Source organism: Nyctibius grandis, chromosome 24 (genome assembly GCF_013368605.1).
Source record: "Nyctibius grandis isolate bNycGra1 chromosome 24, bNycGra1.pri, whole genome shotgun sequence".
NCBI lineage: Eukaryota > Metazoa > Chordata > Aves > Nyctibiiformes > Nyctibiidae > Nyctibius > Nyctibius grandis.
The window spans coordinates 2,564,357-2,586,697 of NC_090681.1; the positions used below are offsets into that span (position 1 = coordinate 2,564,357).

The following is a 22,341-nucleotide window of genomic DNA, read 5'->3' on the forward strand; positions in this document are numbered from 1 at the left end:
AAACCTGCCCGAGGTCCTCAGTGCAGAGGACAGCCAGAACACGAGGAGTGGGTGATAGGACAAGAGAACACAGCTTCAAGCTTTGCCAGGGGTGGTTCAGGTTGGACATTAGGAAGCATTTCTTCTCAGCAAGGGTCATTAGCCATTGGAAGGGGCTGCCCAGGGAGGTGGTGGAGTCGCCATCTCTGGAGGGGTTTAAGAAAAGCCTGGACATGGCACTTAGTGCCCTGGTCTAGTTGCCGTGGTGGTGTCAGGGCAATGGTTGGACTTGATGAGCCCAGAGGTCTCTTCCAACCTCATTGATTCTGTGATGCTTGAGGTTGATGTTGCAGCATCAGCTGCAACGGGCTTGGCAAAGGCCCCAGTGACGTATGACTGAAAACACTCAGGGCTTAGTTGTGGCTTCTTTTTGCTCGAGCATTACTTACAAATGACTAATAAGTAGGACTCTTTTTTGGCACTTTAACACCAGAGATCTCTTGCCATTTATAAGCTTATGTTGGAAAAAGAGCTGCGTGTTTTATTTTTCCTGTAGTAAATCTTGTAGATAAGGCTCGTGAGTGGAAAGTCCCTGCAATGGGATGTTATTAACAGATCTCTTCTTTGAGGAAAAAAAAAGGATAATACGTAATCCTTTGTTTTCTTCTCAGTCTAAATCTGAGGTTTTGTTTTACTGTTCGATTCTGTAGATCATGTTCAGCAAGAAGATGTGTCTGGAGCACGACGAGAAGCTGATATCGTATCTCTCCATGCTCCGAGATATCGAGATGAGAATCCAACAGGTGCAGCCGGCGGAGCAGAATCTGGCAGCCCTGCACGACCTGCTGCAGCGGGCGGAGGTGAGCGGGGCTTGGGCTGCGTTAGGCAGGACAGAGCTCGTCCCTCCTCTCCCCACCTTCATGCCCAGCCCTTGCACCTCCTCCCTGCTCCGTGGAGCCAGCTGGGGAGGTTAGTCTCAGGTTTAACAAGTGTTCATATGCCAACCCCGTCCCTCCCCGCTCTGGCACTGCCTCTGGCTCACCTCCCCACTCAGACAAATAACCTCAGCGTGGCTGAAATGAATTTTACAGCCTGGAGAAAGACAGGCGAGTGCTGGCAGCTGAGCGGGGCTGGAGGATGGTAATGAATCTTTCGAGGAGATAGATAGGCGCAGCCTTCAGAGCTGGGTCTCCAAAACCTTCCCTGGGCTTTGGCAGCGGGAGGATGAAGTCACCGTATCTCAGACATAACGATGGTCTCTTGCTCAGGCCCTGGGCGCTGAGCTGCAGGAGCTGAGCTTCCCAGTGACTCAGGAGTTGGACGCCGTGAAGTGGATTGTGGCCAACCCCCCTGAAGAAGTCCCTGAGCAGTTACTGAAGGCTTTGGAGAAGGATGCCAAGAACCTCCAGAAGTCTCTGAGCTCCGCGAGGGATGTCCTGGAGTCCCGGCTGCAGAACCTTCGTGGGGCGGCAGAAACCGAAAAGGTAGAGCTGGCAGCTGGCCCCGCTGCCCCCCGAGCGTCCTATCGCCCCTTCCCCGGAGCGCTCTGCTCCTTCTTTAAATGACACATTTCTGGTTTGAAGGCTAAAATCCTGGCGCATCACGAGACTCTCCAGGACAAGCTCCAGGAGCTCCTGAGCTGGGTCTCTGGCACCGCGGAGTCGCTGGACGGCAGCGATTACCCCCACACGACTGATGCGAACAGCTTGAGCCGCTGCCTCCAGCACTACAAGGTAACCATGGCAATGCCCCTAATCCTCCTGCCTGATGAAGTTGCTGTCCTCTGTGCACAGGAGAAGCTTTTAATCCTGCTTCCCTCCCGCAGCCTTGGTGGGTTTGCCCTGTTCCTTTGTTGCGGGAGGAGCACCGGTATTGTACTTGCTCCAAAGTCGTTTGTTTCCACCATACACAAACCATCTGCTTCCTCTGGGGGGGCTCTGAGAGTCCCCTCCACCACACCTGACCCAGTCTCCATCGCCTGTACGAGGAGCCCAGGCTTCCCTCCGCATTTATTCATCTTTTTGCAAGAAGAAGCATTTCTTCTCAGCAAGGGTCAATAGCCATTGGAAGGGGCTGCCCAGGGAGGTGGTGGAGTCACCATCTCTGGAGGGGTTGAAGAAAAGACTGGACATGGCACTTAGTGCCGTGGTCTAGTTGCCATGGTAGTGTCAGGGCGATGGTTGGACTCGATGAGCCCAGAGGGCTCTTCCAACCTCATTGATTCTGTGATAGCTCTCAAGATTGGGTCAGTTCAGCATCTCCTGTTTGCTGGTAGTACCTTGGCGTGGAAGGCAGGAGATGGAAGGCTTTGAGAGCTGGTGGTGGCACAGGGAGTCACCATGGACTGGACTGAGCTGCTGGCAGCTCCGGGTCTGGGTCACCTTCAGGGCTTTGCCAGACCCAAGGGCAGCCTGGGCGAGGTGCTGGAGGCCTGGTGCAGAGGAGCGTTGGAGAATTGCTGTGGTGAGATGCTGTCACCTCGCTGCTGAGTGTGCTTTTGGGAGCATTTGGGGTTTGGGGAATATGTTGTTCTGGTGACAAAGCACTTTTTTTGGGTGCGTGCCGCTGCCTGCGCACGTGTCCCACCTGAAGCTGGCAGTGCAGGGAAGCGCTGGCTGCAGACTTATTTCACCTGACACTTTTTTTCCTCTCCCTTTCAGGAGCTGAAAGAGCCCCTCATCGACACCAAGTCTCAGCTGGACGCCACTGCCTTCGACATCCAGCTCCTTATCTCGGAGCACGCCCAGGACTTGACCCCTCAGCAGAGCAGGCAGCTGCTGCGGCTGCTCAATGAGCTGCAGAAGGCTTTCGGGGAGCTGTCGGAGCGCGTGACGGCCCGCGTGGAGGTCCTGCAGGTCTGCCTCCAGCAAGTGGAGCAGACGGATCAGGTGAAGGTTGTGAGACGGCTCCTTCCTGGCTGCAGTTTGCTCGCTGAAGCGCTTCCCGGCCACGAGACTCTGAGACACCTCGTATTTGGGATTTCCTGTGCATGCCACTCACAGTTTATGACTTTTCATTGCACATCATAAGCTTCCTCTAAAGCTTTTCTTCTTCCCACCACGTAACTCCCAGGCAGAAAGTCACTGAAGCCCTGCCGAGGTCTGGGTAGCACGGCCAGGCTGATGCTAGACATCGAGGTGCTTTGGGCTGGGTGGAATAAACCCTGGTCTCTGTAAGCCCAGCAGAAAATCCCTGTGCAGAGGGGCCACCCCAGAGACCTGGCAGGTTTAATGTCTCATTTCCACTGCACCAGTCAGGTATCGCTGGCCCAGAGAAACAGCTGATGATGCCTCAAGGCAGGAGGCAAAAGCAAGTCCCCAGGTCTCTGCTGCCTTGCTGCAGCCCCCGTCACCGCATGGATCTCTTATTCAAGACAGGATTAATGTGTTTTTTATTAACAGTTGCTCTCTGTAACTCTTGCCTGTCCTTTCTGGAGTGTGTGTGTGTATATTAACCAGTTTGCTTTGCTTTTTTCAGATTGAGTGCGCGCCCATCCTAACCCAGGAAGAACTCGCTTTGCAGCTGAAGAGCTCTTAAGAAGGCTCTTCCAATTCGCTTCTGTTGTTTATCTTATGAGTGGGAGAAACAAGCAGAGTGTTTTGCACAAGTTTGTACATCACCTTGCTGAAATGCCCAGTGAAACTCAAAAAAACCTTTCTCTCCCCTGGGAAAGGGGAACGGGAGCGTTGCAGGGACTCTCAGGTCACATCATGCTCAATTGCTCAAACAGGCGCTTCTGTGTTGTGCTCTGGCAGCAAAACCGAGGAGCTGGATCAGCTACAGAAACGCTTTCGCTCTCCCGGGCTCCCTCTCCAACCCCAGGATCAAAAAACCAGCCTGCTTGGGCTGTTTGGGGCTCGCCAGCGGTGCTGCCTGACCCCAGGTTGTTGTCACCTCTCGTTTCTGCCGCAGTTTGTAAGGTTGAACAGAAAAGGCACAGAAACTTCTGGTTGAGCCCTCGCAGGAGAGGAGCGCGTCACCTGGAGCTCCACCTTGGAGTTCAACGGGCTTCTCGAAGGGCAGATTGAGAGAAACCTGCTGGGCCGGTGGCAGATGAGCAGCTCCTGCTGGGCAGGGACGCGGCACCTCAGCCCCGTTCCCGCAGCCTTTGAGCCTGAGAGGGAGAGGGAGCGCGTGGGGAGCTGTGAAAGCCACTTTCTGTGCTGCATCCTCGTCTTCAGGAGATGCTCCAGCTGTAACCTCTCGCCTTGCCTTCCAGCCGCGTGCGTGAGCGGGGGTGCGGCGCCGGTACTGACTGTCCCCTCTCCCCTCTGCCCGCAGACGCTGCAGGAGCAGCAGGCAGCCCGGGCACAGAGCCTGGCCGAGCTGAGCCGCTGGCTGTGCCAGGCAGAGGACGCGCTGGCAGAGCAGCAGAGAGCAGCCAGCAAAGGGGACCTGTCTGCCTTGCAGCAGAGGCAAAGTGATGTTAAGGTCAGTGCTTTAATAAAACAGGGGGTGGGAAGGCGGAGAGGCTCGGTGCTGCCTCAGGAGCGCCCGGAGCCTTACGGCATCGTCTGCCCAGGAGCTGCAGAGGAACATGCACACCCGAGCCGCCTCCTTCGCCAGCGTCCTGAAAAGCACAGAGGAGTTTTTGGAGGAGAACAAGGTGAAGATGGAGCCCGGGGAGCTGGCAGCGCTGCAAGAGAAGCTCCAGCGTGCCAAGGAGCAGTACCGGTCCCTGCAGGAGAGGACGGAGGTGGCCCAGAAGGAGCTGGAGAGCGCTGTGAGTGCTGCAGTGCAGCAGGAGACGGAGAAGGTACCGTGCAAAGAGCTGCAGTGCCCGGGCTGTGCTCGAGGTGGACACTGAGGTGCAGTCAGATTCATTCGGGGTCCTGACAATCATCTGGGTGATGCAGCACAAAGCAATTTGCTGGTCCCTCCTGTCTGTCCCCCAGGCGAGGTGCCCCCCAGGCGTTTCTCTCATGAAACACCTTGAGAGTTGCAGCCACAGATAGAATCATCACAGAATCACAGAACAGTTTGGGTTGGAAAGGACCTTAAAGACCATCCAGTTCCAACCCCCTGCCATGGGCAGGGACACCTTCCACCAGACCAGGTTGCTCCAAGCCCCATCCAACCTGGCCTTGAACACTGCCAGGGAGGGGGCAGCCACAGCTTCTCTGGACAACCTGGGCCGGTGTCTCACCACCCTCACAGGCAAGAATTTCTTCCTAATATCTAATCTCAATCTCCCCTCTTTCAGTTTAAAACCGTTCCACCTAATCCTGTCACTCCATGCCCTTGTCAAAAGCCCCTCTCCCACTTTCCTGTAGCCCCTTCAGGCACTGGAAGGTGCTAGAAGGTCTCCCTGAACCCTTCTCTTCTCCAGGCTGAACAGCCCCAGCTCTCTCGGCCTGTCTCCAGAGCAGAGGTGCTCCAGCCCTCTGAGCATCTTCGTGGCCTCCTCTGGATGAGCTGATTGAGGAGGAAATGGGGCAGTAAAAGGCACCTTGCTCTGCCTTTGGGCCAACCCTGAGCGGGAGCATCAGGCACCTCCAGGCGCTGGTGGTGACGGCGATGCCCGTGTGCGTGTTGTCGCAGCCCTTCGGGGTGGGGACCCTGGGTTGTGTCTGCAGCATCGCAGAGAGGCTGAGTTTATTCACAGCTTCTTTGTGCCTTCCCCCCCTTTCAGAGAGCCACGAAGCGTTTTGGAGGTCTGAGAGTGTCTCGGGCGTTTGCTGTGGCTGGAAAACTGTTATTCTTATCTGGAGCCTCTGTGCTTTCAGGTGAAAGCTGCCCAAGAGCTGGAGGAGAACAGCAATAAGATCAATTCCCTTTTGAACTGGGTGGCATCGCTGGAGCAGAAGGGAGGGCTCCTGGAGTACAGACCGCACCCCATCGACCCAGCGCCAGGGGCGCGAGCGGGGACGGGCACTCGGGACGTCCCCGACGGCCACATCGTGGGAGCAGACAGCACTGCCGAGAGCCTGGATGAGCAGTACGAGAGGCTGAAGGTCAGGACCTACACCTCGGCCCCCTCAAAGCTTTCTGCCCGACACAGCTGGGAGCAGGACGGGGTGGTAGATGGGTCTGACCTCCGAAACACGTGTTCAGGGTGATGTTCCATGTGGGAGACTTGGGAAGGCCCTGCCTGGCTTCCTGGGGGACATGCAGGGTGCGATCAGGGTAACGAGAGAAGGTGCCCGTCATGGTCAGAGAAGGGGTCACTCTCCTGCCTGATCCCACCCTTGGGGTGTTCCCCTGCCTCGCCAGTGCTATAGGAGGGTGCGGAGGCTCAGTCCCCGCCGGGTGCTGGTGGGCAGAGACCCTGGGTCACACACATCACCTTTGCTCGCTGGCATCTTTCAGGCCCAACACCAGGAGCTGCTGTCCCAGCAGCAGGATGTCATCCTGGCCACGCAGTCGGCTCAGGCTTTCCTGGACAAGCACGGCCCCAGCCTGGCCGGGGAGGAGCGGGACCGGCTCCAGGGCCGGCTGGCAGAGCTGAAGGACCAGTACGCAGCTTCCCTCTCGCAGTCGGAGACGCGGCTGAAGCAAGTGCAGGTCCTGCGGGACGAGCTGCAGAAGTTCCTGCGGGATCACGGGGAGTTCGAGGCTTGGCTGAAGCAAGCGGAGCAGGACCTGGAGGGGATGTCCAAGGGGGACAGCGATCCCGCGGCCCTCCGGCAGCTGCTCCTGCGGCAGGGGAGCTTCTCCGAGGACGTGATCTCCCACAAAGGCGACCTGCGGTTTGTTACCATGTCGGGGCAGAAGGTGCTGGATGTGGAGGGAGCTGCTGGGGACACGGGGTCCCAGCTGCTGACGTCCGGCAGCGTGGTCAGGAGCAAGCTGGAGGATGCGACACAGCGATACACCACGCTGCATTCCAAGGTGCGGGAAGGGCTTTGCAAGGCTGGGAGTTGAACCCTGGGTGCTGTTTTCCTCCTGTGCGTGTAGAATGAGCAGGGATGGCAGAGGGATGTTTCCCTTGAGTGTCTGGCTGGACTTCTAGCACATATGGAGGTTGTAGGACAAGGATTGTCTTCAGGGCTTGGGCAGGAGTAACACCCTCTGTCTTGGTGTTGATCTGCATGTTGCCTCCTGTAATTCCTTTAACACGTAGGGCAAGATGGTTTTTTTAATCGTTTTTTTTTCATTCTTGATGATTTCTGTGCCTTTTCCACATTGCTCTGTGCTTGTGTGCATCCTCCCGTTACGTCTTGTTGCTCCTTTGCAGTGCACCAAGCTTGGCTCCCACCTGAGCACCTTGCTGGATCACTACCAGCAGTTCCAGGAGGTGGCAGAGTCTCTCAGGACATGGCTGCAGGAGAGCGAAGCTGCCGTTGGGAAACTGCTCTCGGAGACGGTTTCTTCAGATCCGGCCGTTCTGCAGCAGCAGCTCGCCAGCGCCAAGGTACGGGGTCCTGGGGGAGCACTGGAGTCTGGATGGGACTTTGGCTGCTTCTCTGAGCCGTCAGCAGCAAGAAAGAGACTCGATCCGTTCGCTTTTTTCCCTGGTTGAGTGCCAAGATGTACCTGCAGGCTCAGGAGGTCCCGGTGCTGCAGGTTAGGTGGAGCTGGACTCTTCTGAGGGGTGCTCAGAGCAAGGACCAGGGGCTGCAGTCACAGGCTGCCATAGGGGACATCCTAGTGGGACACAGGGGGACGTTCCTGCCCCATGAGGGTGCCTGGGCACTGGGACAGCCCAGAGCCCCTGAGCCGGCTCCACGCACAGTGTGAGGTTGGACCTTCCAACCTACGTTCTTATTTTTCTTAATGATTTGGGGATTAAGTGACCAGGATCCCTCAGCAGGGTTTAAACGGAGCCCTGGGCTCCCCGCGGGCGCAGGTCTCTTGCGTGTGACCCACTGCTGATTTTGCCTTGTCTCGTGTCAAAGCAGCAGCTACAGGGAGACCTCGCTGAGCATCAGGTGCCACTGGAGAAGCTCCAGAAAGCAGCTCGGGCCTTGCTGGAGGTACAAGGGGAGCCGGCCCCGGACCACGGGCACGTTCAGGAAACAACAGGTACAGAGCCAAGCGGCCGCCTGCGTTGGCAGGGATGGTTGGGGAGAGCGTGAAAAGCAACCAGGGAGAGAGGGATGATGAAGCCTCCCACTTTTGGGGGAAGGTGGGACAAAGGCGCACAGCAATGCATCTACAGGGCTTGTGTCTGCACGTGGGAGGGCTGTGATCCAGGCTGGCCATTCGTGTCAGGTCCCCTGTCTCGCTGCTGAGTTTGGGGATGGGGATTCATCATCAGGAGCCAAAGGTGGCCCTTGCTGCTCTCCGAGCACCAGGTGAGAAGCTCTTCACTGCTGATTCTCCTTTGCTCTGAACCCCGCAGATGCCATCGTGAGCCGCTTCCAGAGCCTCTCCCAGCAGATGGCCGAGCGCTCGGACCTGCTCCAGAAATCCATCGCCCAGTCCCAGAGCGTCCAGGAGAGCCTGGAGAGCCTCCTCCAGGCGGTGGCTGAGATCGAGAAGAACCTGGAGAGAGAGCAGCCGGCCGCGCTCTCCTCCACCTCCATCCAGGACTCGCTTGCCACGAGCGCGGTAAGGCTGGTCCCTTACCAGGGATATGAGCAGAACCTGCTTTGGCCGGGGGTTGGACTAGATGATCTCCAGAGGTCCCTTCCAACCCCAACCACGCTGTGACTCCGTGTGTGTGTGTAACCTTTCCTTCATTTCTTTAAGTGAGGACACAGACCTGTTGAAAGTCTTTCTTTGCTAACAAGTAGGGCTTGGATACCAGGCACTGGGGAAAGGCAGAGCAGGTCGGGGGGATCAGAAAGGAAAGGAAAACTGGGAGAGAAAACTCTTCTTCCCTGACCCTGGTTGTCTCGAAGTGTGCGCTGCTGTTCCCAAGGGCGGCCCAGCCTCTTCACACCCGTTGTTTGGCTCGAGAGCCTTCCTAAACTGCCATCCCTGTGTGTGCTTACTGCAGAAGCTGAAGCAGGACCTCGCCCGGCAGAAGAGCTGCCTGGAAGCCACCCGTGAGATGGTGACGCGGTTCATGGAGGCGGCGGACAGCCCCACGGCCTCTGCCCTGCAGGGCAAGCTGGCAGAGGCGACGGAGCGCTTCGGCAGGCTGTGCCAGCGGCAGCGGGACGGGGAGGCCGCGCTGAAGGGCCTCCTGCCGAAGGTCGAGCGCTACGAGCAGCTCTCAGAGAAGTTGCAGCAGTTCACGGAGAGCAGAGCGCGGATGTTGGCGTCGGGGAACCAGCCGGACCGGGACATCGCTCGCTTCTCCCAGCACATCCAGGTGAGATGCGGGGGGAGGAGACTCCACCTCGTGGGGTTCCTAGGGCAGGGCCATCCTGCAATGATTTCTTCCTGGGTGAACAGCCCCTGCTATGAGTATCAACGGGCACAAACTGAACCATGGGAAGTTCCATCCCAATATGAGGAAAAACTTCTTTACTGTGAAGGTGCCAGAGCCCTGGCACAAGCTGCCCAGGGAGGGTGGAGAGTCTCCTTCTCTGGAGATATTCAAACCCACCTGGACACGATGCAACGTGCTCTGGGTGACCCTGCTTTGGCAGGGGGTTGGACTAGATGATCTCCAGAGGCACCTTCCAACCCTTAACCATTCTGTGGGTCGCTCCCAGGCTGGCAGGGTCCGCAGGACCTGTGCTGGCTCTTGGCCTGGGGAAGGGAGCGCGGCCAGAGCGGCTGAGGCTGTTCCCGGCAGTGAGAGAGGGGAATGGCATCTCCCCGGAGCCAGGCTGGTGTTGGGAAGGGCTCTCCAGCCAGGCTCTTCGGGGCCAGGCCAAATATAGCAAGGTTTTACCAATTAAAGACTCCACGGGGCTCATACACGCCGGAGTGCTGGCAGCAAGCGCAGTGCAGGATGTGACAAAGCCCTCGGAGGTGCCGTGGGTCCCCGTGGTCACGGCCGCGGGGGGTTCCTCTCCCTCTGAGCACTCTGCTACGGGGGGTGGTTCCACCACAGCCTCAGAAATGCTCAAAGTTGGTGTAAAACGAGACATTTGTGCTATGGGGGGGGGGTGGTTTGGCTTGGTCTAGGGCTCCCCATCCGATTTGGTGCTGGTGCAGCTCATGGTGCTGCCCACAGAGGGTCCTTCCAGCTCACCGGGACACGGGGCTGTCCAGTTCATCCCCTCTGCCCCAGTCTGCTGGCGAGGGCACGGTGGGCATCACCCTTTGCTCTTGGCAGGAGCTCAATTTGGAGATGAAGCAGCACCAGGAGGACCTGGCTGCCCTGGAGCACCTGGTTGCCGAGCTGGGCTCCTGCGGCTTCGCCCCCGGCGCCTCCCAGCAGCAGGAGAAGCTGCAGAGCCTGAAGAAAGACTTCCTGCACCTGCAGAAGGTGGCAAAGGAGAGGTGAGTCCCAGGGACCTGGCTGAACCCGGGGAGGTGGGTTTGGGGGTGGCTTTGTGGTCAGAGCAAGACCCTGTGGAGATCCCCTTTCCACGTGGGGGGGGCAGGAGCAAACCCTTCCTGCCCCCCTCCTCCCACACCGGAGCTCCAGCAGCTCGCTCCAGCTGACGCTTTAAAAAAAGCCTTGGCCGGGGGCGTCGGGAAAAATTCCTGGTGCTGCAGGAGCCAGCACGTGGGCTGCCCCAGCTCCATCCGTGCTCCCTGGGAGGTGACAGAGCAGAGCAGCCTGTCCCTGGGGTCCCCTCAAGTTGGGGGTAGAGGGGAGATTTAGCAGAAGCTTGAGCTCAGATCAGCCGTGGCAGCGTGAGCAGGGTCGGAGGGGCAGCTCGCCTGTGTCCCCAGGCGGTCACACCTCCCAGGCTGTGTCCCCAGCCTCCCTGGTGAATACAGGGAAGGTGATGGGGAAAATCAGATGAAGCTCATAATAATCCCCAGAAATTCAGCACCGCACAGAGAGCGGCCCCAGCTGCGGCCGGAGGGGCCGGGGGCTGCCTTGTTCCTCCAGGATGGGCTGAATAGCCGAGAGCTGTGGCTGGGGAGGGGGGGGTGGCCCAGCCTGGCCTCCCCCGGGCTGCAGCTGGCTGGGGCGAGCCGGCATGAATGAGCCCTGTCTTCCCGAAAGCCTCGTGTCCCCCGGGACAAAGAACCCGGTGCAGGGCCAGCGCGGGCTGGCCGTGGTGGTCCCGCAGCTGTTGGCTACCGCGGTGGTGCCGGGGCAACCCCAGAAGTGCCACTGGCCACGGCTTGGGGGGCCAACAGCAGGGAGGGGAGGCTGCGGCGGGCAGCCCGCTTTGGCTGGCGCTGCGTGCGCTGTTCCTAAGCAACATCTAATAATAATAATAATAAAAAGAAAGGCTCCTGGAGACACAACCGGGCTACATTCAAGCGGGGGTAATTGCAAGGCAGAGCACGAGCTCTGACTCTCCGAAACCTTTTCACTCTCAGAGAAAAGGATGCGTCGTCCTGCCAGGAGCAACTGGATGAATTTCGGAAGCTGGTCGGGGCTGTGAGGAAGTGGCTGAAGGAGAGCGAAGGCAAAATGCCGCCTGCCGAGACCTCCCTGGGCACCCAGGAGCTGCACAAGCGCCGGCAGCAGATCCAGGTGGGCAGAGGGAGCTGGAACCGGACTGGGAGAGTTGGCAGCTGGTGTGGAAATGCTGGAATGTGGCGTAAATCCCAGGAAGAGGAGTCCTGGGAGGTGTTTTGTGGTCTCAGGGGTCCTGGGCTCCCCCGTACTCGCTGCGGGGCTGCGCCCAGTGGTCCCTGCCTCGTGGAGAAGGGAGCAGCGTGAAGGTCCTCCTGGGCACCGCCTGGTTTCCCTTCCCTCCCCCTGCCTGCTCGGGGTGAGGATTTGGGAGTGGGAGACCTGAGCAAACTCATTTTCACGGAGTCTTTCCCCTTGCTAGACACGGGAGGCGGCCTCTCGCCATCCGCCCCCGCTCCTCTCCGGCACCGTGATGCTTTAAATCCGGCTCTGCCGTGGGTTTGACTCAGAGCAGAGCAGCGGGTGCTGAGTCACCCCCAGCCCTCGCACCCCCGGCGCGCTGCCAGGCGCTGCCGGGACCGGGCCTGCGTGCGGCTGGGTCATGGCGAGAGGAGGAGGAGGGGGGTCCCCAAAACAGTAGGAGGGAGAAGGTTTCCTGCGACAGACCCGCTAGTCAGGGAAGAACGTTTTGCTCTTTGATTCCCCCCAACAAAAATAAAGACACCCGCTCTCCCAGTGCAGTCTTCTCGCTGTGTGCCCTTGGCCAGTTCCCTGGGCACCGTGTCTCAGTGCCACCATGGAGGTGACAGGCAAGGAAGGAGGGCTGTGGTGGGGCAAGCGCAGCCCCCGACCCCGGCCTTTGCTTTTGACCAGGATCTCCTGGAGGAGTGGAAGGGGAAGGGGGCCCAGGTGGAGGAGATCGGCCGCAGAGGGACCCTTCTGGAGAACCTGATCGTGGAGATTACGGCCCCCGACACCCCGTCCAAGGCAGGTGAGTCGCAGCCCGGCTCTCCGAGGATGCCTCCTTCCTCGGCACTCTGTTTGCTCTCACTGCTGCATCTTCTCTGAGCACGCCCCAAGCAAAAAATGGGGTTATTTCCCCCTTTTTTACAAACTTCAGAGGGCCCACGGTGGTCCAGGTATCGTGGGGCTCAGCCCTGTGGTCGAGTCGCTGCCACTTGTTGGGTTAATGCAGCAGCCAAGCGCTCGGGGCCCACCAACTTGGCTTCATTTGCTGTAGCACAATGAGCACTAAATTACCCCGTGTTTGCCCTGAGCCCAGCGGAGGTGGCTCCTGTTTTCTCTTGATGATGTGCTTCAGCCTCCTAAGGACTGGAGGGTTTTAATCAAACTCCAGTATTTGGGTTTCGTATCTGGATGAAATTTAAGACTGCGACGTTCAGATGTGATTTACTAGGCTCCTTTTTGGCTTCAAGTCTGTGGAGCAATGAGATGATGTCTGGTTCGTTTGGAAACCAACTAAGAGATGTCTTCCAGCTTGTGAGAACAAGTCCCTGGACTCTCATCGTTGATGGGCATTTATGGGAATTCGCTGTCTAGATATGTTTGTTAGGGTTCACTTGATGAGCAGTTCGGTGGGAAACCTCCACGAGAAGGGAGGAGAGGCTTGTTGTGGGTGACCCACATGGTCACCCACGTGGGGTGACCAAAGCTGCAGCCCCGTACATCCATGAAGGCTTTGAAACGTGTGGTTAGAAAGAGAGAGACTCACCTGATAACGTTTCTGAGGAACCCAGTTTGATTGTGAGTGTGGCTGCGGTGTCTGGTGGCCAAGGAGGGGACACTGACGCATCCTGCATGGAGCCTCTTGGCAAAGAGAGCGTGTCCGTGCACCAGGGCGGGTTTAAATAGCTTCATCCCCTAAGAAAAGGAGAATACGGGGGAGTTAATCTCTTCGGGGGAGTTAATCTCTTCAGCGAAGGCATTCAGCAGTCTCGCTTGATATTATAACTCACAAAGTCGTGCTCAGGGTAGCGCCTTCCCAGGCGTGGAGAGCTGGCCGGTGGTCCCAGTATTACGGTCCACACAGGAGCCTCATCCACGCTGGTCTCTGGTGATGCTGGGAGAGGTGCCCAGCTCCAGGCGGCTTCAGCTCTTCTGCTGCCGTCCCACGAGGCAGGAGCAGCTCAGGAGAGCGCGAGGGGTGTGGGGAGGGGGGGAACTAAATGAACCCCAGATTGAATTGAGACGATTGCTCGGTGCTGAGCCGGTGGGTCCAGCAGCACCAGGCCCCTGGAGATGCCGCGTCCATGCTTGGTGGCCGGTGTGGTCCATGTCATGGAGGGCCATCCATCGCTTGCCGTCCGCACTCCTAACGCGTCTGTCTTGTCCCTCTGTCCCTGTCCCCTCTGCCCAGGTGCCGCGCTGCCCGCGCCGGGAGGGTCTGCAGGCAGCGTGAACGGATACCACACGTGCAAAGGTGAGCTGCACCGTCTCCCTGTCCGTTTTTGTCTGTGCATTTCCATCTGTGAGAACATAAACCCCGGTGTGACACCGTCAGCGTCCCGTGGCAGGTGAAATGAGCCCGCAAATAGGCTCGTGGCAGCCGGAGCCCCGGGGCGGGCAGGCGGTTGTGGAGGACGTAGGTCAGGCTGAAGGACAGAGAGGGGCAGCACCCTGACACCCCATCACTGGTGGTAAAAGCTGATGAACAGGAGCTCGTTTTAAGGCCTGCAGTTAAATTTATTGGTTCTAAGGGATTATAACGGCATCCAACCCTTCAGTTTGAAGAGCAATTTTAATTATTGCCTATTATCTGCTGTTACTTCACCGGTTCAACGAGATAATAGGTGCATTAAAAGGGCTTTATATTTTGGTGTCAGATTATTTAACACTTTATTAGCAGTGACATTGCGAGAGGGGGGCTCAGCTTGCATCAGTCTCACAGACACGGAGGCATTTGCTTTGTTTGCAAGCTGTCAACACGCGTACGGGGCGCGACGGGAAGGTCCCCTCTGGCGTGAGCGGTGAGGATAGGCTCCTCTGCCAGGTAACAAGCAATAGGACAAGAGGAAGCTTTTCTTCTCAGCAAGGGTCATTAGCCATTGGAAGGGGCTGCCCAGGGAGGTGGTGGAGTCACCACCTCTGGAGGGGTTTAAGAAAAGCCTGGACATGGCACTTAGTGCCCTGGTCTAGTTGCCATGGTGGTGTCAGGGCAATGGTTGGACTCGATGAGCCCAGAGGTCTCTTACAACCTGACTGATTCTGTGAAACGGCCTCAAGTTGCACCAGGGGAGGTTTAGATTGGAGATCAGGAACAATTTCTTCCCCAAAAGGGTTGTCAAGCGCTGGCACAGGCTGCCCAGGGCAGCAGTGGAGCCACCATCCCTGAAGGTATTTAAAAGCCGTGTAGATGTGGTGCTGAGGGACAGGGGTTAGTGGTGGCCTTGGCAGTGCTGGGTTAATGGTTGGACTCGATGATCTTAAAGGTCCTTTCCAACCAAAACGATTCTGTGATTCTATAGCCTGACATTGCTCTGCAGACAGACCAACGGCCGCGTGGCCTCTTGCTCCTCCTGCCTGGCTGGCTGCGGCTGCCCAGGGCTGGATTAGTACCTGGTAGTCCAGCTTCAGACGGGCAATGCGGGCAGTGGTCCTGATCTCGGGCTGCTTTTTGGAAACAGATCTGACCGAGATCCAGTGCGATGTGTCGGACGTGACCCAGCAGTACCAGGGCCTCGGCGCGGCGCTGCGGGAACGGCAGCAGCAGCTCTCGGCTATGCTGGAGAAGATGCAAGAAGTGCAGGAGGAGGCGAGCTCGATGCTGAAGTGGCTGGAGTCGAAGGAACGGATGCTGTCGGAGCTGGACACCTCCTCCTCACCCACCAAGACGGAGACAATGAGAGCCCAGGCTGAGCACAACAAGGTAACTTCTCTTCCAGAGCAAAAACCTGATCTGAGGGTCTGAGATCTGAGCATCTCCTCCCAAAGGTCCTCAGAGATGGGCTTTGCTGCAGCAGGACTAGAAGGATTAGCAGCGAGGCTCTGCCCTGGGTTACAGAAGGGCTTTCCCCAGGAGGGATCACGGGCGGGTTCGTGGAGCAGGAGCCCACGCGCTGTGCTCGACCTCTTTGCTTTTAGACCTGTTTGAGGCGTTTGGCTCAGGGGAGAGGAGCTTATCTGTAGCCCTTCTTGCTGGGTCACTCCAACTTCTCCTGGAAAGCAATTCCCAGCCTTTCCCTGCTCTCGGAGCCAAGTTAGCTCACAGCATTGCTAATAAAATGACGTGATTTCATTAGAGCAAAGAACAGAAATTGCCCAACCCCAGCTTGTAGCTGCTGCTTCGTTCCTGCTCGGTGATCTCATTCTTTTGCCCTGTGTCTGAGGAAGGTCGAATGATTCTTTTCCAGGCATTTCTGGCTGAATTGGAACAGAATTCTGGGAAGATCCAGAAGGTGAAGGAAGCACTTTCTGGCTTGCTGGAGAAATATCCAGATTCTCCAGAAGCAGCAAACTGGAAGAAGATGCAAGAAGACCTGAGTAAGTGCCTGAAGCCCTTAGCGAGGCTTCTGTCTTGAAACATCTCATTCGAAGCGGTTCAGGATTGCAGGGTGCTTCCAAAGTCACAGCAGAGCAGAGTCACTTCTAATTAAAATTCAGTAAATAGCAAACTCCTCTTCAAGCTGTCTGGTGTACAAGGTGTTCCTGAGATGAGCGCTGTCATGATGAATGAGATCTGTGATGGATGTATATTTTAAAGACTCGCCTCCTTAAATTACTTCTTTAAAAAAAAAAAGGAAAAAAAAAAAAAAAGCCTTAGCGACATGGGTTGATTATTTTGATTAAAAGCTTCACTGCTTGATATAAAATTCCAGTCATTAGTAAGGCTATCCTAGGTAATGAAATGTTGACTAAACAAGACTGTGTGTTTAAAAAGAAGCCCAGAGATTCTCTTTGAAATAGCAGGAACACATTTATGGAGTTCTCCATCCAGGAGATCTGAATGTGAGTTGGCCTCTGCTCCCAGGCAACTAGCAATAGGGCATGAGGACACAGCCTCAAGCTTCCCCAGGGGAGGGTCAGGTTGGACGTTAGGAAGAATTTCTTCTCAGCAAGGGTCATTAGCCATTGGAAGGGGCTGCCCAGGGAGGTGATGGAGTCACCATCTCTGGAGGGGTTTAAGAAAAGCCTGGACATGGCACTTAGTGCCATGGTCTAGTTGCCATGGTGGTGTCAGGGCAATGGTTGGACTCGATGAGCCCAGAGGGCTCTTCCAACCTCATTGATTCTGGGATTCTATGATGTGCTGTGTGAGGACTGACACCCATGAGAGTATCCTCATTTATCGAGCCAGGGATGTGAGATGGCTCAGCCAAGGTCAGACCAGCTCGTGGCAGTAGTGACTAGAGCGCAGAAATCCTGCTTGCAAGATTTTTTTTTCTATGAGCTTCCAAGACCACGTGGCCATTAGAAATGGGTGATGGCTTATGAGATGGAGAGTGAATAGAGCCACACTAGTTTTATGGAAAAGCTGAGGAGGTTTCCTGTTGGGGAAACCACAGGGAGGGTGAAAAACCTTCTTGGTGGAGGGGTGGGTTGGCCGGGAGCGCGACCACTGCCAACAGAGCCGGTGCTTCAGATTGCAGGTGGGAAAGAGCGAGCCAGGCGACAGCAGAGCGGCAGCAGAAGCTGGAGGAGTCGGCGAACCAGCTGGCCAGCTTCCAGGCTGCCGAAGCCCAGCTGCGGCCCTGGCTCCTGGAGAAGGAGCTCATGATGAGCGTGCTGGGACCCCTCTCCATCGACCCCAACATGCTGAACGCGCAGAAGCAGCAGGTCCAGGTGAGCCGGGAGCTGCGTGTGGCGTCTTCAGGGTGGGCTCAGGACAAGGAGGGGGGAGGGTGGCTCGTGCAGTGAGTGAGGTGGAAGATCGCGCTCGGGGTTATTTGTCTTGCGAGTGCTCTGCCACGCAGCGCGTGTCGGGAGACCTCATGGCTCCTCTCCCAAGTCCTCCAAACCCCGCTGAGCGCGAGCTACTGTGAGTAACTTGGAACGGGTGCAGCGCTCAAGCTCCCTTCCCCGCACCGGATTGACTCACCAGTGAATCACTTTGGCCCCTCTTGGCGAGTGAAATTGCTTTAAACGAGACCTGTGCTGATGCTCTGCGGGACTTGCTAATGCTGCTCCTCCGCCTGGCAGCCTGCCCTTGCCCTACCTCCCGCTTCCAAACCTGGACATGTCCATAACTGGCCACATCATAAAATAAAATGCCCCAGTTAACATCATCAGATTTCCTTCTCATCTAACTGGTTTATGTTACATGACACAGCAGTGGGACAAATAGAGAGCAAAGTACTGGAGTCGCAGACCCCTCCCAGCTTTTGAAGCTCCAAGGTCACAGTAAATCGTGGTCTCCCCAGCCCAACTAGCATCCCACCCCAGGGCTTGTTCCTCCTGATTCCATGGGCTGGGTGAAGCCCCTGGGCGTCTGGTTTGTTTTGACTGTGTGTACTCGGAGCTGTCAGGTTTGTGCAAACATTTTTATGTTATTTCTGTTCCAGTTTATGCTGAAGGAATTTGAAGCTCGCAGACAACAGCATGAGCAGCTCAACCAGGCGGCTCAGAGCATCTTAACTGGCCCTGGAGATGTTTCTCCATCCGCTAACCAGGTGCGGGAAGAGCTCCAAGGGGTTAATCAGAAATGGTCCGAGCTAACGGAACGCCTCAACTCCCGCTCCAGCCAAATTGACCAAGCCATAGTGAAGAGCACCCAGTACCAGGAGCTCCTCCAGGGCCTCTCCGAGAAGGTGAAGGCGGTCGGGCAGCGCCTGAGCAGCCAATCTGCCGTCAGCACGCAGCCCGATGCCGTGAAACAGCAGCTGGAGGAAACCAGTGAGATCCGCTCAGACCTGGAGCAGCTGGAAGAGGAGATCGCAGAGGCTCAGACCCTCTGTGAGGACCTCTCTGTCCTCATTGGGGAGCAGTATCTCAAAGACGAGTTAAGGAAACGGCTGGAGACGGTGGCGCTTCCTCTCAAGGGGCTGGAAGACCTGGCAGGTGAGACAGAGTGGAGAAGTTGCTTAAGAGATGTTGGGATGTTGACCTCCACCCCTGCTTTCTGCCAAAGGGCTCTCCCATCGCTGGGTTTCTAAGGATAATAGGGGAAGCTCCATTTATCATTTCTTAGGGTGCTTCATGGGTGGTTTGTGTGGCATGAAGCGCAGGAGAGTTCACACTCCAGATGTACCTGAGCCTGGAGAGTGAGCAGAGATGTTTAGTCCCACTGATGTGGCTCTTCAAGAAGCCTGCCTGGCTTGCAGCAGCGTGGCACGTGCTCTGCTTGGAACAAAAACCTGGTTCCTAAATTCAGAACGGGGCATGGAGAAGACCCACTCAGTGGCCACCCCCTAATCTTGGGATGCCTCTTGAGGTTGCATTTAGAGACTGGTCAGGAGAACCGAGGCTACTGTGTTCTCATTGCCTGTTGCCACTTAAGAAATTTATGAATCAGTGAGCAGAAAGGCGAGTGATGCAATGGAAAACTCCTTCCTGTTAATCAAAACACAGTTGGTGCATCTGAGATGATTTTAAATAATTGCACTTTGCTTATTTGATTTCAGCTTAATTGTCGCGTTCTAATCTCATTTCCATTGCAGCCGACCGGATGAACCGACTGCAGACTGCGCTTGCGAGTTCCCAGCAGTTCCAGCATATGTTTGATGAACTCAGGACCTGGCTAGATGACAAACTGTGCCAGCAAGCTCAGAGCCAACCTCTTTCTGCTAAACTGGAGAGGCTACAGAGCCAGATTCAGGAACAAGAAGAGTTCCAGAAGAGCCTCAACCAACACAGTGGCTCCTACGAGATGATTGTAGCCGAGGGAGAATCTTTGCTGCTTTCTGTCCAGCCTGGGGAGGAGAAGACCACTCTGCAAAACCAGTTGGTCAGCCTCAAAACACACTGGGAAGAGCTCAGCAAGCAGGCTGCCGATAGGCACTCTAAGCTCAAGGACTGTTTGCAGAAAGCTCAGAAGTACCAACGGCACGTGGAGGACCTCCTGCCTTGGGTGGAGGACTGCAAGGCAAAGATGTCAGAGCTGGAAGTCACTCTGGATCCAGTGCAGCTGGAGGCGACTCTTCTGAGGTCAAAGGCTCTGCTGAGTGACGTGGAGAAGCGCCGCTCCTTGCTGGAGATGCTGAACAGCGCTGCCGACATCCTGATTGACACTTCTCAGACCGACGAGGATGACATTCGGGATGAGAAGGCTGGCATCAATCAGAAGATGGATGCCATCACAGAAGAGCTGCAAGCCAAGACTGGCTCCATTGAAGAAATGTCACAGAGGCTCAAGGAGTTTCAGGAGAGCTTCAAGAACATCGAGAAGAAGCTGGAAGGTGCAAAGCACCAGCTGGAGATCTACGATGCATTAGGGCCGCAAGCCTGCAGCAACAAGAATCTGGAGAAGCTCAGGGCACAGCAGGAGGTGCTGCAGGCCCTGGAGCCACAGGTGGATTATCTGAAAAACTTAACTCAAGGTCTAGTAGAAGATGCCCCAGATGGGTCCGACTGTTCCCAGCTCTTAGGCCAAGCTGAGATGGCTCAGCAGGACTTCCAAGCTGTGAAGCAGAAAGTAAATGACTGCTGTACACTCATGGAAAGCAAGCTTGAAGGGATCGGCCAATTCAATAATCGGGTCAGGGAGATGTTCTCTCAACTGGCGGATCTCGATGATGAGCTAGACAGCATGGGCCCCATCGGGAGAGACTCTGACAGCCTTCAGTCCCAAGCGGAGGATGTTCGCACGTTCCTGGGCAAACTCCACAGGCTGAAGGTGGACATTGAAGCTTCTGAAAGTGAATGTAAGAAGATGCTGGAGGACGAAGGGAGCCCCGATTTATTAGGACTGAAACGTGAGTTGGAGACGCTGAATAAACAGTGCAGCAAACTGACAGAGAGAGGCAAGAACCGCCAGGAGCAGGTAGAAACGACACTGTCTCGTGTCGAGGACTTTTACAACAGGCTGAAGGAGCTGACCCACATGACAACCGCGGCGGAGGAGAACGAGGCGTTGCAGTGGGTGGTGGGAACAGAGGTGGAAACCATCAACCAGCAGCTGGCAGACTTCAAGGTAAGTCTTCATGCTGTAACGTTTCTTAAGTGGTGTTTGGTGTTTGAAGTCTAGTGTTGTGGTCTTTTGTGTAGGACCTCTGGTCTTCAGGCTGTCGCGGCTTCGTTGTTTGTTGCTATAACGTCAGCATTTTTGGTGTAGTGAAATATCCTTGCTCTGGAGAATGTAAGATCAACTGCTGGACTTGGTGGTCTGCGGTGAAAAGGTGCAGAAAGATTTTGTGGCTGGGAGGAAAAAAGCTTTTCCCTGTTCTTGTGCTGTGTAATGTTGGCGTGCCAGCACCTCGTCAGCGTGTAGAGGTGGTTGGCATTTAGGTTTTGGGGGAGGGAGGGATGTAGTTGAGTCCATCTGAACTGTAAGTTGACATCACCTGAGAGTCTAGTCCAGATCAGATCATCCTGCAGGTCTTTCTACCTGGCCCACCGTTCCTGCTTGTTGTTCACTTCATCTGGGCCACACATTATGTCCATTTTGGGGTCCTTGGGTACAAATGAAGCCACAGATAAACTGTGGGACAAGGGACACACACAGGGAATAAAACCAAGGCAGAGTTTTGCTATGGGCTCTTCATGTTTCCAGCAAAGAGCTGATGGAGACCATCAAGGCTTGCATGAAATGCTGAGAGAGGGAAGAGTCGGAGTGTGTTTGGTTCTTTTTTATACAGTATTATGGTGTTGGGTCATGCTGTTACAGTACATTAATTATATTAATACTGCTTAGAAATTCTCTTGCTGTGAAACTTCTATTGCTGGTGTGCTCGGTAGCTGATGATTGGGCTGATTTACATCTGGCTGCTCATTTCCTGGTGTTAATGGCGGGTGGGAGGGGGAGGCGTTTTTACAGCCATTTACTTTTCATCTCATGGCTAATTGATCCTGTTCCACTGCTTAATAGCTCTGTGAAACCTTCACCAGGACAAGGTGTTTCTGGTTTGGGGGTTGCCTGTCCAAAAAAAGAGCTCGGAAGTGGCATTTACGGGGCAAACTCAAACTCATCTGACCGTGTTGCTGTTAACTCTTGTGTTGGGCAGTTTTTTATTGATGGGAAGGATTTAACTTCAGCGTTAAACACCGCACAGTCTCTTGGAACAAATATATCCAAAAACGAGTTTCTAGTCCTTAAAACCAGTGAAACTTTCCTGCAGAGCAAGGGATTATTCCCAGCTGAGCAACTCGTGTTAGAAATGATGATGAAACCCAGTGCTGGTGCCAATTGCTTGGTTGGCCGGGCTGGCAGGAGCAGCTTAACCCATCGTAGCGCTTGCAAATGGTCTGTATCTCAGTGACCTTGAGGATGACCCTTTAAGACAACGGTGGCCTGGGTTGCACAAGCCAAGGGTGCTTTGGGGGGGTGACATGTCCTTACCAGGAGCCACTCATTGGCCATCGAGGCCACGTGGTGCCGTTGGGGTCTTTCTTTGTGGGAAAATGAAAATTGCAGCAGTGGTTTTGCTCCCCAGGGCGGCGTGGGGACAATGCAGCTGAGCGTGGGCAGGAGGATGGGGTGGCTGGAGCTCTCCGGGAGCGGTCACGGTCCGTCTGTCCAGGAGGCTCAAATGCGGGCAGATATTATGTCTTAAGGCATTAATTATAATGAACATCTGTGTAAATGAGATGCAAATTAGGTGTGGCCCCAGGGCTTCAGGCACATTGCCAATGCAGCCTTGACAAAGGTGGGCACTTCTGGACTCATTGTGTCCAGATTTTAATAAAGAAGATCTATTGAAGGCTCTGACAGAGGCCGTGAGCAGATGACTTTCGGAGCAGCTTATATTTGAAGCTTCCAATATATTTTTCTTTTCCTGCCTGCAAACACCCCTCAAACTTGCCCCAAAAGGCCACAACCTACGACAAACCTTTAACTTTTGGAGAACTGCCACCCATGTGTTTCCTTTATCCCCTCCCAGCCCCTTTCCCAGGTCACAGGGGGATTAAACCCAACTCCGGGAGGG

The 22,341-nt window shown here is 55.7% G+C and overlaps 1 protein-coding gene across 6 annotated transcripts in view; it reads left to right on the forward strand.

Annotated features, from left to right (window-relative positions):
- MACF1 (microtubule actin crosslinking factor 1) overlaps positions 1 to 22,341 on the forward strand; it is a 133,427-nt gene that overhangs the window by 63,314 nt on the left and 47,772 nt on the right. For 5 of the 6 annotated variants that reach the window (XM_068417751.1, XM_068417754.1, XM_068417749.1 and 2 more), the window contains exons 37-57: positions 690 to 839; positions 1,248 to 1,463; positions 1,563 to 1,712; positions 2,640 to 2,873; positions 4,261 to 4,410; positions 4,502 to 4,735; positions 5,706 to 5,933; positions 6,289 to 6,810; positions 7,157 to 7,333; positions 7,821 to 7,944; positions 8,264 to 8,472; positions 8,864 to 9,181; positions 10,097 to 10,263; positions 11,266 to 11,422; positions 12,179 to 12,296; positions 13,683 to 13,745; positions 14,950 to 15,191; positions 15,676 to 15,805; positions 16,905 to 17,104; positions 17,824 to 18,319; positions 18,919 to 20,390. In XM_068417751.1, the coding sequence (XP_068273852.1) occupies positions 690 to 839; positions 1,248 to 1,463; positions 1,563 to 1,712; positions 2,640 to 2,873; positions 4,261 to 4,410; positions 4,502 to 4,735; positions 5,706 to 5,933; positions 6,289 to 6,810; positions 7,157 to 7,333; positions 7,821 to 7,944; positions 8,264 to 8,472; positions 8,864 to 9,181; positions 10,097 to 10,263; positions 11,266 to 11,422; positions 12,179 to 12,296; positions 13,683 to 13,745; positions 14,950 to 15,191; positions 15,676 to 15,805; positions 16,905 to 17,104; positions 17,824 to 18,319; positions 18,919 to 20,390 (5,757 nt within the window). The remainder of the gene's footprint in view (positions 1 to 689; positions 840 to 1,247; positions 1,464 to 1,562; positions 1,713 to 2,639; positions 2,874 to 4,260; positions 4,411 to 4,501; positions 4,736 to 5,705; positions 5,934 to 6,288; positions 6,811 to 7,156; positions 7,334 to 7,820; positions 7,945 to 8,263; positions 8,473 to 8,863; positions 9,182 to 10,096; positions 10,264 to 11,265; positions 11,423 to 12,178; positions 12,297 to 13,682; positions 13,746 to 14,949; positions 15,192 to 15,675; positions 15,806 to 16,904; positions 17,105 to 17,823; positions 18,320 to 18,918; positions 20,391 to 22,341) is intronic. The other variant, XM_068417750.1, reaches the window with a different exon arrangement.